This window comes from Rhipicephalus sanguineus, chromosome 6 (genome assembly GCF_013339695.2).
Source record: "Rhipicephalus sanguineus isolate Rsan-2018 chromosome 6, BIME_Rsan_1.4, whole genome shotgun sequence".
In the NCBI taxonomy this organism is placed as follows: Eukaryota; Metazoa; Arthropoda; class Arachnida; order Ixodida; family Ixodidae; genus Rhipicephalus; species Rhipicephalus sanguineus.
The window spans coordinates 51,344,019-51,356,930 of NC_051181.1; the positions used below are offsets into that span (position 1 = coordinate 51,344,019).

General features: G+C 46.6%; 1 protein-coding gene across 1 annotated transcript in view; it reads right to left on the bottom strand.

The window, feature by feature from the left end:
* Positions 1–12,912, bottom strand: part of LOC119395772 (nucleolar protein 8) — a 64,607-nt gene that overhangs the window by 20,710 nt on the left and 30,985 nt on the right. The window contains exons 9-10 of the mRNA XM_037662776.2: positions 4,345–4,416; positions 2,299–2,480 (exon numbers count right to left, since the gene is read on the bottom strand). Of these exons, the coding sequence (XP_037518704.1) occupies positions 2,299–2,480; positions 4,345–4,416 (254 nt within the window). The remainder of the gene's footprint in view (positions 1–2,298; positions 2,481–4,344; positions 4,417–12,912) is intronic.

Sequence of the window (12,912 nt, forward strand, 5' to 3'; positions counted from 1 at the left end):
CATTGACGCTATCACGCTAAACGCAAGCGTGCAGCACAGCAAGCGTAGCGCTGTTGTAACCATACTGCACGCTTTTATTGGGCGACCACCCAAACGCGCTTCAGTCCACTGCCAGCACCGCTAGAGCGTCGCGAAGTGCGCATCGCTTGCAGGAAGTTCGTCATCGCCGCGTTAAGCGAACGAGCTACTCGCCGCATCTGTGCACGGTCTGGAGCGAAGTGGGTACGAAGAACACTCCCACGACAAATGTGCGCGTGCGGTGCAGCAAGCGGCCCGGCAGTGACGGCGTGAGCCGAGAAGGTGACGCGCTGCACGCAACTAGCCAGGAGACGATCGGCTCCACGCAGCCGTAACGCGTTTCGCTGGAACTGCGTCAGTTTTCGTTTAGGAGCAGATCGCGGTACAGACGCACGCACATATATCGCGGAAAGCTGACACTGTCCGTTCTGTCGCTATGTCGGTCACTGTGTATACCGGACCCTGTAATAGTTCCGAAATGCTCCTTGGCGTCGCCACCGCGCCCTATCGGACGGTCGTGCGAGAGTACCAGAATCTGTTATCCACTTTGGCAAAGAGAAAGAAAAGACTTTGCAATGGGTACTTTAGGCAACATTTGCTGTGGCACTGTATTTATTTCTTTGCTGGCGGCGATGGCGTACGCGAGGAGATGCAAATTTTTACTTGGTGGTTAATGCGTACTACCGTTTAGTACGTAGTTATGCGGCATTCCCGGCAGGTACGCATTAACGAGGTTCCATTGTATAAGAACGTCAGATTATTCAACACATTGATCTCATTTTAGTGCCCTAAGAGATTGCTATCACAGGGTTAAATTGCAGAATGAAAACAAAGAAAACTCAATGTAGCAGCACCTGCAAAACTTCACTCCATACGTGTTAAGCGTGGATCTGTGTCCGAAAACAATGTACAGACACTCAACTTTTTTATGTTATTTTCAGCGGTGCAGCTTTGCATCGTGCCTTGCGTCAGTGCCCGATTTTATATTTTGGTTGCCATCGTATGGTATGTGATAGTCACAAATAGCTGCAGAGGGAGTAGTAATACATGCAATAACTTCTCACGAATTTTTCTGGCAATCTCGATTGGTGAAAGTTAAAAAAGATGTCACTGCTTGCTTCGGGGTATAGCAGAGCTATAGCTATCCGTGACCCAAAAGTCGAAAGAAGCTAGTCTGAACTCTGTGAAGAATTGGAAAAATTTTAAGTCAGAAGTAACAGCCGCTTTTACTGCAAATAAGTTTTTTCGGTGCACTGCAGCCAGAAGTAGCTGACTGATATTTTGGAGACGCTGGCAGCTACCTACTGCACCGGCATTGACACCCTAAAGTTATGCAATTGTACTGTGATAAAATGGACTTATAAGAATTCTGTTGAACGAATGCATTGCAGCGACCAAAACTGCGATACTGTACCTGATCTCGCTCAATTATTCGGACATAAGGCACATTCACGATGCCCCAAGACAGAAAATGTGGTCACCGTCAACAATGGTGCCGTAATTCAATTTGTCACCTTGCTTTCATATGATCCTAAACTGAAGTGCTTTTATTTTTGTGGTGTGCGATGGGTTTCAATGTGGTGCGTCCGTCGGACTGAGTGGAGGGCAAGCGGTTCAGTTTGGTGGTCACAGCATTCAGCGTAATGCCACTCTGCGCAATGTGCGGGTTTCTGATGGCAAGTCTCGACTGGGGAATGGGCGTGATCGCTTGACATACACAGATTACCACAGGGTGCAGAATACATTCGTTTTCTGCTATACATTGTCGACGTGGCATCAAACTATAAATGTGGTCCCTGCTCTCAGGTCCGAAAACATTTTAATAATTTTCTTGAAAAGTAGGACTGAAGATTGGGCAAGTTGGTATGAGCTCATAATTATCAAACGGTGCCTAGAAATAACATGAAAGCACTGAGAATACACAACACACAAACATGAGTGCATGCGAATAACATTTCAGCTGACATCACTTGTGTTTGTGTGCTCAGTGCTTTCATCTTATTTCATGGTGGTGTTTCCTAGTTATGTTATCAACATTCGTCTTTTTCGTACTGCCCTATTAGTAAGCCCTACAGATTTTAGGTGCCTTTCACGAAAAACAGAACCTGTCAGTGACTATAATTTTCACAGAAGGTTGAATTTCAATATAACAAAGTATTCAGTACAGCGAAGTAAACAACCAATTCTACACACCTCTTTACTTTATAATGAGATTTAGCTATAACTAGTCAAGTCAATTTCATCTGAAGAGGGCACATAAGCGAGGCAGAAGCTTCCCACCGCCTTGTATGTCGTCGTCTTGCAGCTGTTCGGCGAACATCTGAGAGAGGCTGAACCCTGACGACCGGTTCTTCAGGGCATCCTGCAGGTCGGTGGTCACTTCGTAGAACTGCTCGCCAGACACCTGTGGCACAGCTGCGGCATTTTCCTCCTCTGCGCGCATCTTCTTTCTCTTTGATGCCCTGCGACATTCGCAGCAGACGAGCTTCAAGCAATGCTGGCAGAATCACAATGCGCAATAACAATGGCAAATAGCTTTGCAAGATCACCACGACTAAGGCATGCTGTCTGGTTGCATGCCAACTGCTGCGCATTTGCAAGGTAGCAGCTTCAAATCTTATGCCTACAGGCCAAGCTTTCAGGTGTTAAATGTCTGAGATGAGCATTTGACCAGCGGCAGTTACACTAGTGAAAAAATAAAGTTTGTTTCTAGTAGTGCAAGAGTTCAAGCCACGTAATGTGCTCACAGATTAAAATGCGGCATCGAAACTTTTGGTGAAAACTGGTAGGTGCAACTGTTCGAGATAATCGCGTCATATCGCTGCGAATCTGGATGCTGAAGGTAATGTTGACTCCGATGTAAGTGCTCGACTCAAAATTATGCCGATATGACACAAAATGAAGACACTGGAAACGAAAGTATGTGCATAACTTAACACTAAATTGTCATGTTTCAATCCGTGAACACTATACATAAAATTATTCACACATTCAATATTAATACACTAACACAGTGGGTGATTGTTCAAAGGAAAATGTATTTTTCAAGAACAGACAAAACTTTTATATTGTGAGAATGATTTCTTTTTTACTGTTTGTCCCTTCAAAGCATTGTACTTCCAATTCCTTTGTGGCGGAATTCTTCTGCAACCTTGCAGGATTCAGCAGAACTCATTTGCAATATACTTTGTGTGCTAATTCGCCCTCGTGCTGCCAACTGCTGGCATCCTGGTTAGCTCTATTGGTAGAGTGACTGCCCCGGAAAGGCGTTGATCCCAGTTTCAATCCCTGGACCAGGATGAATTTTTTTTTAATACTACAAGCTTTGCTTTTTGAGACATCCATATGGATTTTATCGTGACTTCGTGCTACAAACAGGTGATGAATTGCAGAAGTGTTGAAAGGCGGGCAAGTTGGTATAGATTCATACTGAAAATTGGCAGCGCAAACAAACGGGACACAGAAGAGGAACACAAACAGGCGCAGACTGAAACTTGGATTTATTCACAGAAGATAATATATACCAGAAAAAACATGAAGGGAAAGGGAAATTTTTCTGGTATATATTATCTTCTGTGAATAAATCCAAGTTTCAGTCTGCGCCTGTTTGTGTTCCTCTTCTGTGTCCCGTTTGTTTGCGCTGCCAATTTTCAGTATGAAACAGGTGATTATCAATTCTCCCTTTCATAATTTTTCTGCCACCTTGCGGGATTCTGCAGAAATCATTTTTTTGCATTGGAGAACTTAGTTCAGTTAAGGTTCAACTGTGCCATATACAAACACCGTATAAATTCAGTTTGTTGACAGGTCAGGGTCGCAAATGTACACAGTGTGCTAAAAGTGGCAACTTTCTCCTGGTAACAGCAGTGCTATCTGACATAATTACCACTAACCAGACACTCAATGCAAGAAAGAAACACAAACACGATGCCACTGGCACTTAATTTAGCAAGTACTATTACCAACTAGGTCATGAACGACGTCTCCTGAAGCAGTGCTATCTCAGCTCAAGTTTTCCTGTTTGTGCCCTTGCACGAGACCTGAAAGTTCTGCACAGTGTCAGCTGCACTGTTCTATTCATATATTAAACATATTGTATTACATACGCCAATTTTGCATGGATGCATCACTGTTTTACACACCTTCTGCACTATGGGGCCTATCTAATATTCAATAACAGTTGCAGTGCGTTAGTTTCACCTGCATAACCTTACCATCTGCACAGCCCTTCACAGGGAACGTATTGGGATGGCTCTCTTGGCACAATCAACTTGGACTCAGCCTCAGAAAGAGCACTGCAATGCAGCACTGTGAAGAGTGACTTACCTGGACTCTGGCTTGATCTCAAACTTGGCAGCACTCTCCTTAGTTGGGTCAAAGCGCAGCTGTGTCGCATCCCTAAAAACAAAGAAATCAATTCACCATCACTAATATGATGCAGCATTTGCACAGTCAAGAAGAGCAAGCATTGCTGTCACTAAATGTCAGCAAAGGAAAGTACATTATAAGGTCAGTTTGTTCATAGGCTGCACATGACTGTCAGGAATGTACGGTGCCTTTTGTTGCCTATCACAACTGGCTCTGGCAAAGAAACATTTCTTCATACTTATAAACCTCGTGAACAAGAATTCCTGGGGGACCAGAAATTCAATAATGAAATCAAGTTTGAAGTAAAAAGAGCCCACTCTGAATATATCGTCCAATGATCCATGCACTAGTGTGCGCTTATGCAGGCCTTATCACATGTTTCTAAATTGCTGCCTGGTCGTTTACGGGGCCAGGCAGCCCAAAAACAACTGCACGAATGGAAAACAACTACGTGGGAGTACACAAGTTTGCAACACCTGAACGTGTGCTATGGTGGGGGTGACTGCGGCATAACCAAATTTTTACATGTGGCGCGAAGTGCCAAGGTCCTTGCGGGCCAAAGTCGAGGAGCTTACTGAAGATTGCAGCACATGTAACCGAACCATGCCATCGGTCCCTACTGGTGACATGCAAAATAATCACGAAAGAAGTCTGTGTCTTTGTTTTGGAAGCAGAAATACTGAGGATGCACTTCAAGGACAGCAGAGCCTAGGCATCAAACTTCTTGAAGAATGCTAGCTTGACGATGACTCTAGTGATGACTCAAGTCACTGCAGCGACTACATTAGCGAATTTTCGTTGTGAAATGCACGCATATGTATGGCTTTATTTTTTAGGCGGTATTGGGGGAGGGAGGGGGGGTGACTTAGAGTTGACTTACAATAATGGAAGTGCAGAATTTCCCATAAAAAAACCCACACAATTATCAAATACGCCACACTCACACGCAGATGTTGCCACGTGCGATTCACCCTTCACTTATTGTGCATGCTTGCAAGGCCGGCTGTGTTTACACGCCACACGTGCTGGCCCCACCTTTTTCAGTGCTCTCTGAAACCAAAACTGCAAGTGGGAGCTATAGAAACTTCTCCAAATAATTAAAGCGATACTGAACAAAATTTTCGCTGCCGAGATAAATGGCCCAATTGAAAGATTGGGTGCTGAAACTTATTGAAACAACCTTCACTTCAGCCAGAGACTAGCAGAAAATGATGAATTTAATGCATTTTTCGCAAATTAGCGCGTCTAGCGGCCGCGCCGCGAACTAGAGAGGAAGCGACACGAAACTCGGCGGATACTGACGCGCCAACCATGCTCGCTGCAAAATCGCTTACCAATCGACATCGCTGCCGCGCTAGCCACCATAGCCGCGCGTCTCTCTCCAAACGTGTTCTCACGGTCGGGAAGGTGTTCTTGAGAGGAGAGGTGGAGAAAGGGAAGTGGCAGGGCAGGAGAGAGCATGCCGGTTGCCCCCCTCCTGCTGGAGCATTCAACGTCACGGCCGTCGACAAGCGCACTGGCGTGCAGCTGCCGCGCTCTCAAAATCCACTAAAAATACGGCCAACGGCTCGAAATTACGTGAAATAAACGCTGTTCATAGGAACAGTCGTGTCGTCCGAGTCGAATGCAAGTGTTTTCGTAGCTTTTTCAAATTTTTGTTCAGTATCCCTTTAACCATCACACGTTGAAGTAGAGAAGCGGTCATTCCATGCCCAATCATCCAGTGTTTATCCGACCATCACAAATATGGCTGAAAAAATTTCCATGTTTTTCTTGAAGTTCGAAACTCGTTCTGCTCGTTTATTTCTGTTGCCAAAAATTTTCCCGCCTGTTTGTGAGAGTCTGTAGTTTTGCGCCGACTGAGCTAAAGGGCATCAAAGAACAATTTTTTTCAAAGGACATTTATGGGATGCACTCGATAAAATGGTATTTCCGGCAAGCTAATGAAGTGATGTAACTGTAAAAATAACGACTTATTCATGTATATCGATTCTTCAAGGGCTTTTCGCATGAGCAAAATTGAATAAAGTTGCAAAGTTTGATATTTTTTTACAGGAACAAGGCAAACTCAAATGGTAGAAATGAATTATGTACTGGTGGCCTGTTTGACATACTGCAAAAGAAATATAATTTAGTCACTGAAGGTGTAGCAGATCGTCTGAAAAAAATTGCGAATTTCACTTTTTTTGAGAAAGGCTCTGTATTCACATCAAAAAACATGCCTTGGTGGTCAGACTAAAAATATGCGCGATACTTCATTTGAGAGCTCTATGTACAGTAAAACCTCGGTAATTTCTACTCGGTTAATTGGGAATCCCGGATAATTTGTATTATTTGCGCGGTCCCAAATTTTTACATGTAAATTTAACCGGATAATTGGTGCGGCCAGTCTGCGACTTCCCGGTTAATTGGCACACTTGGCCGCGACTTCCAAGATATGCAAAGGGTGTTGCGAATCTCGGAGGCTGTAACTAAAACATGCATTTTTTTTTTAATGTACGGATCTCGAAGGCCATGTTTTTTTTTACCGGAAATACGTCGTAGACGCCATGTTTTAGCAATTGCCAGGCGGCGATGCGTGCGGTTGCGATCATGATCATCATCATCTCAACAGCGATGTTAGCCACTCTAGCGAAGTGAATGTTTTGTGGAGTCTTTGTGCCATTTGGATGTCGGCTGGCGAGCATTGTGCAATTCGGTGCGACTGCTCCATTTGTCTCCTGTCTCCGCTTGAGTGTCTTCATGGAGGCAGGTGGAGGCCACCGTTATTCGACGGTGTTTTGAGCACGCCGGTTTTGTGAAAGAAGAGGCAACCTCCGCTGAGTTTGCTGTCACCGCTGTCACTTGCCCGTTTGATGAAGAAGGGGAGACTCTGTGCGCTCGATATGAGGCTTTGCACGCGGACGAGGAGTGCACTCCAATCGGATTCTCCGAGTACGCAAATGTCGAGTGCACAGTGCAGACGTGCTACGCCGACATCGACAGCGAGATAGCTGCGAGATCGACCGATTCAGCCTCTAATGTTGACAGCGATGACGAGCCCTCCCGAGCACCCCCTTTGGCGGATGTCATAGATGCCTTGAGTGTTGTGCGCAGCTTCGTCGAGTGCAACGGCGGCGAGGCTGAGATGCTGCGCCTCATTGACAGGCTGGAAAATATGACTTTCAGTGCTGGGAACTACCGAACGCGTCAGTCACGCATGGAGGAATTTTTCTCCAAGTAGGCTGACTTGCCACAATAAAGGTGTGACTTCTGTACATCACGTTTTCTGGCTGATTTCTTTGATTTCGCGTTGTTTCGGATAATTGGGAATCCCGCTTAATTGGGATATTTTTCTCGGTCCCGAGGCCTTCGAATTAACGAGGTTTTACTGTACTGTCTATAAAGCAATGGAAAAGGAAATGGGGTTGCTTTATAGACAGCACCATGTTTGACGTCTGCATCCCAGGTCAGTGGGCATGGGCTGAAGATTGCCTTTGCAAGTGCTTCATTCCGCGTGAGTTACGAAGGTGAAAAGCTGGTGAAGATACAAAATTTCAAAAAAATATATTTTAAGTTAAAAAAATAATACCCTTTTGTAACTTTGCCAATGTTCAGCTAATACATAGAGCTTTCAAATGAAGTATCATGCATTCCGACCACCAAGGCAAGTTTTTTGATGCTGAATACAGAGCTTTTCTCAAAAAAAGTGAAATTCGCAATTTTTTTTCAGACGATCTGCTACACCTTCAGCGACTTAATTATTTTTCTTTTGTAGTATGTCGAACAGGCCACCAGTACATATTTATTTAATTTCTACCCATTGAGTTTGCCTTGTTCCTGTAAAAAAATATCAAACTTCGCAACTTGTCTCAATTTTGCTTGTGCGAAATGCCCTCGCAGAATCGACATACATAAATAAGTCGTTATTTTTACAGTTACATCACTTCATTAGCTTGCCGGAAATACCATTTTATCGAGTGCATCCCATAAAGGTCCTTTGAAAAAAATTGTTCTTTGATGCCCTTTAGCTCAGTCGGCGCAAAACTACAGACTCTCACAAACAGGCGGGAAAATTTTTGGCAACAGAAATAAACGAGCAGAACGAGTTTCGAACTTGAAGAAATGCGTGGAAATTTTTTCAGCCATATTTGTGATGGTCGGAAAAACGCTGGATGATTTGGCATGGAATGACCCCAAGGCTTCTAACCGTGACAAGGCAGTAGTATTAGCTACTTATTGCAAAAGACAAAACACGATACAAAATTTTTGTGTCGGGTCCTCAAGAATGAGCAGTTGGCTATGGCAAATCCATGGCCACATAGAGCGCTGGCTCAGCCACTGCAGTGCCCGAGTGTTGTAGCATGATTGCCAATGAAAGTATCCAGCTGCACAATAGCTATTTTTCTGAGCCCTCTTTTGGAGGGGCTCATGCTTTCTTATGCCTCTTTCGGGCAGGCTTGACTTGTGATGGCAGCTGCGACTCACAAATAGTGGCTGCATTGAAGTGTGTTTGCTGGAGGCTATGAGCTTTATCTGGCAAAACATAAGAGGAATTGCAAAATACTAGGCTTGTGCGAATATTCGAGCACTTTGAATATTCAAACGAACATTACAGCATTTGAATTCACCTTGATTCGAATTTAAATTATTGGAAATTTCGAAGTATTTGAAATGAATGAATAGGTGTATATTAGTCCACATGTAACCCCTTTGTAAAGGTGGTTTCACTGCAGTGGAGGGGTGCTATGCCGTGAATGCATCTTTCCAAAAGAAATTCGCACTGCCGCGATGCCCCACTTCAAGGTTAAAGGGGTCATGAACCACTTTTCCAAGTAATGATCTAATGGCCTCAGTATCGGAGTGTACTGCCTCCCGAATCGATTGCCGCAAAAATTTCTCGAATCCGTCAAGAATCAGCGGAGTTACGGGGGTTTGGCGCACGCTCCCAGCGCTTTCTCTCTTTTCTCGTGCCGACGAGCGCACTGGAAGCTAGACAGGGAGGGATGGCATGGGGGAAAGAAGTTACGCCAGCGCGCGTCATGAAACGCGATCGCTCCCCCGCTGTGATTCGCTTGCGCGAGTGCGGCTACCGTGTACTGAGGAGTGCGGCGCCGGCAAGCGGCGGCAAGAAGCGCATCTGATCCGAACGCCGCTCTCGAGTTACGTCGGCTATCGGCCAATAAGCATGCTGTGTCTCTTGCGACGTACAGCGGACAGACGCCCCGCCCACCGACGAGAGTGAGAACCGGCCTCTGTTTGAAAAGAGGGTGCCTGGGGAAACGGCAACTTCGCGCTCCGCTTGTGGCCATTACGCGGCGCGCACGACTGTAATATTTGGCAGAGCAGTTCATAGCCGTGTCAGCTTTCCGCAGGATGTGTTTTTTCAATCAGCCCAAGGGGTGCTTCATGACCCCTTTAAATGAACATACTACCCTCACATCGATTCATTATTTCTTAAGTTTAAAAGCTTGTTGCACCGGCTTATATGTTCTAAGTATAGTATATTTTAAAACGCAGCATATTTTACAGGTTGCAACTTGCATTCTACCGAAAGTCAAATCCTGCTACGAGGGACGTTCGATAAAGATTTCCCCTGACCCACTTCCTCGGAACGGAGAGCAACGAAACTTTGCAGATTTATTAGTCCTTCTTTACATAGGTGCCACTTTGGGACACACACTTCTCCCATCTTTTTATGCAACTGTAAACACTTCGCTTGTGGAAGTCGACAGGTTGCTGCAAAAGCCATGTTGTAACTTCAGAAATTAGAGTCTCATCAGCTGGAAGATGCTTGCCCTTCCAATACAGTCAAACCTCGTTAATACGTACCCGCTTTAAACGTACTAACGGTTAAAACGTAGTTGCGACAAATCCCCGACCGAGTCTCATAGAGCCCAATGCATTCGCTGACCGCTTAAGCCGTAGTGGTTCGCCCTGTGCCTACCGGTTAGTGCGTACCCTGCGTACCGCGATAACTTTTTGTGCCATAAAATTTTACTGTGCCGCTCAACTTCCCGACGCCAGAATGTGCCGCTCTTCGTTCTTTTTGAGAAGTGCGCAGATCAGTCGATCCCCACTTCCGACTTCCGCGCGATTGCGGCGACGCCTTTGTGGTTAAGCATCGGGAAAGAACAAAGGCGAGGTGGCGGCCACCGACGAACGCGCCGACATGACTTATCGCCGACAACCTTACCACAATAAGTATCCTCAACTATCTGCTCGGGCACGCGTGCGGCGCAGCGCTACTTTTAAGCCTACTGCACGCTTTTATTAGGCGACAACCTGAACGCGCTGGGCCGCTGATCGCTGCCGCTTCGTTGTGCGCGGCCGTCTTCAAGGCTGAAGTTGAATTAATGGCACAAATGCTCGGGCAGGGTCGAAGAACTTTAGCCATGTACGAACTAGCCCGACAGCAAACGCTACTAAGCCGTCATCAGGCGCGCACCGCTTAAAGCGAAAGCAGATCGCTGTTGCGTAGTTAGCGTTGCGGGTCGCGGGCGCCGAGAAACCTCGCTGCATTGACGCTATCACACTAAACGCACGTGTACGATACAGCAAGCGTAGCGCAGTTGTAACCATACTGCACGCTTTTATTAGGCGACCACCCAACGCGCCTCCGTCCGCTGCCAGGACCGCTAGAGCATCGCGGAGTGCGCATCGCTTGCATGAAGCTCGTCATCGCTGCGTTAACCGAACAAGCTACTCGCCGCATCTGTGCACGATCTGGAGCGAAGTGGGTACGAACAACATTCCCACGATAAATGCGCGCGTGCGGCACAGCAAGCGGCCCGGTATAGTGACGGCGTGAGCCGAGTAGGCGACGCGCTGCACGCAACTAGCCGGGAGACGATCGGCTCCACGCGGCCATACCGCGTTTCACTGGAACTGCGTCAGTTTTCGTTTAGTGGCAGATCGCGGTTAGACGCACACACATATACCGCGGCAATCACACTGTCTGTTCTGTCGCTATGTCGGTCACTGCGTTGACCGCGTATCAGGTCCCCTGCAATAGTTTCGAAATGCTCTTCGGCGTCGCCACTAGCGTTATCGGGCGGTCGTGCGAGTGTGCCAGGATCTTTTCTCCACTTTGGCAAAAAGAAAGAAAAGGCTTTGCGGTGGGTACTTTAGGCAATATTTGCTGTGGCACTCTATTTATTTGCTGGCGGCGATGGCGTACGCTAGGAGATGCAAATATGTACTTGGTGTTTAATGCGTACTACCGTTTAGTGCGTAGTTATGCCGCGTTCCCGGCACGTACGTATTAACGAGGTTTCACTGTACTACTTCATTGATGGAAAGAGGTGAAAGTCCGATGGGGCGAGGTCGGGTTAATAAAGGGAATGCGGTAGAATTTCAAAGCCGCAGGAGCGTGCTTCCGTCTGGGCAACATGTGAGTTGTGAACTGGGGCATTGTCTTGCAGAAGGCGGACACCTTTTGTGAGCATGCCACGTCTCTTGCTTTTGATGGCCTCCTGCAATTTCCGCAGCAGTGAAGCATAGTATGCCCCAGTAATCATGGCACCCTTTTCTAGGAAATCGATCAAGACTACTCCGTGCTGGTGCCAAAAGACTGTGAGCATGACCTTGCCCACCGAGGGCTGGTTGCGTGCCTTCTTTGGAGGCGGTGAGTCCAAGTGCTTCCATTGCACAGACTGGACTTTAGTTTCCGGATCATAGTGATGGACCCAGTATTCATCCTGTGTAATCAGTCTGTTGAAACAGTCCTGCTTGTTTCCATGGCACATGGTCAAAAGAGCCTGGGAGCACTTGACTCGTTCTTGCTTTTGGAAAGGTGTGAGCAGCCGGGGAACCCAGCGAGCGGATACCTTACGCATATGAAGATCGTCCTGAACGATTTTTTCCATGGACCCTCCACTAATCTTGACATGTTAAGCTAGGTCTCGAAAAGTAATACGGCGATTTTCCAAAATGGCGGCCTCCACTTGCTGGATGGTGTGTTCATCGACAACGGAGTGGGGTCGCCCTGCAATCGGAGCTGATTCCACCGAAATCAGACCGTATTTGATTTGACAATGCCAGTTCTTCACTATATCATATGATGGAGAATCCTCCCCATAAACCACTTTTATGTAATCGAACGTCCCCTTTGGAGTGCGGCCTTTCAAGTACAGGGACTTGACGGCTGCTCTGTATTCCACTGCATCCATTATCATACCTTACACCACTTCAGCACCTCTAAAAGAAAGACCGTTATCAGTTTAGAGTTGCACATTGGCACGTGACCTACAGTGACTTTTGTGATTATACATGCCCAGTTTCAGCATCCTGCAATAAATACAAGTGAGTCAGGGGAAATCTTTATTGAACGCCCCTCGTACTATTAATCAAGGCGAAAGCCTTTAATGTCTCGTATTCGCAGTGTCCGCCGGTGTCCGTCTGTGCCCTGGCACGGTGCCAGCTGTGGCCTTTTCCCCTCACACACTCTCAGCAATCACGTGACGGCACAGCGGCGCATAGCAACAGTTGCGAGTTGCTCCTTCCAAGGCGCGTTGCGCAACTGTTGCACAGCGCAGCGGCGGCATC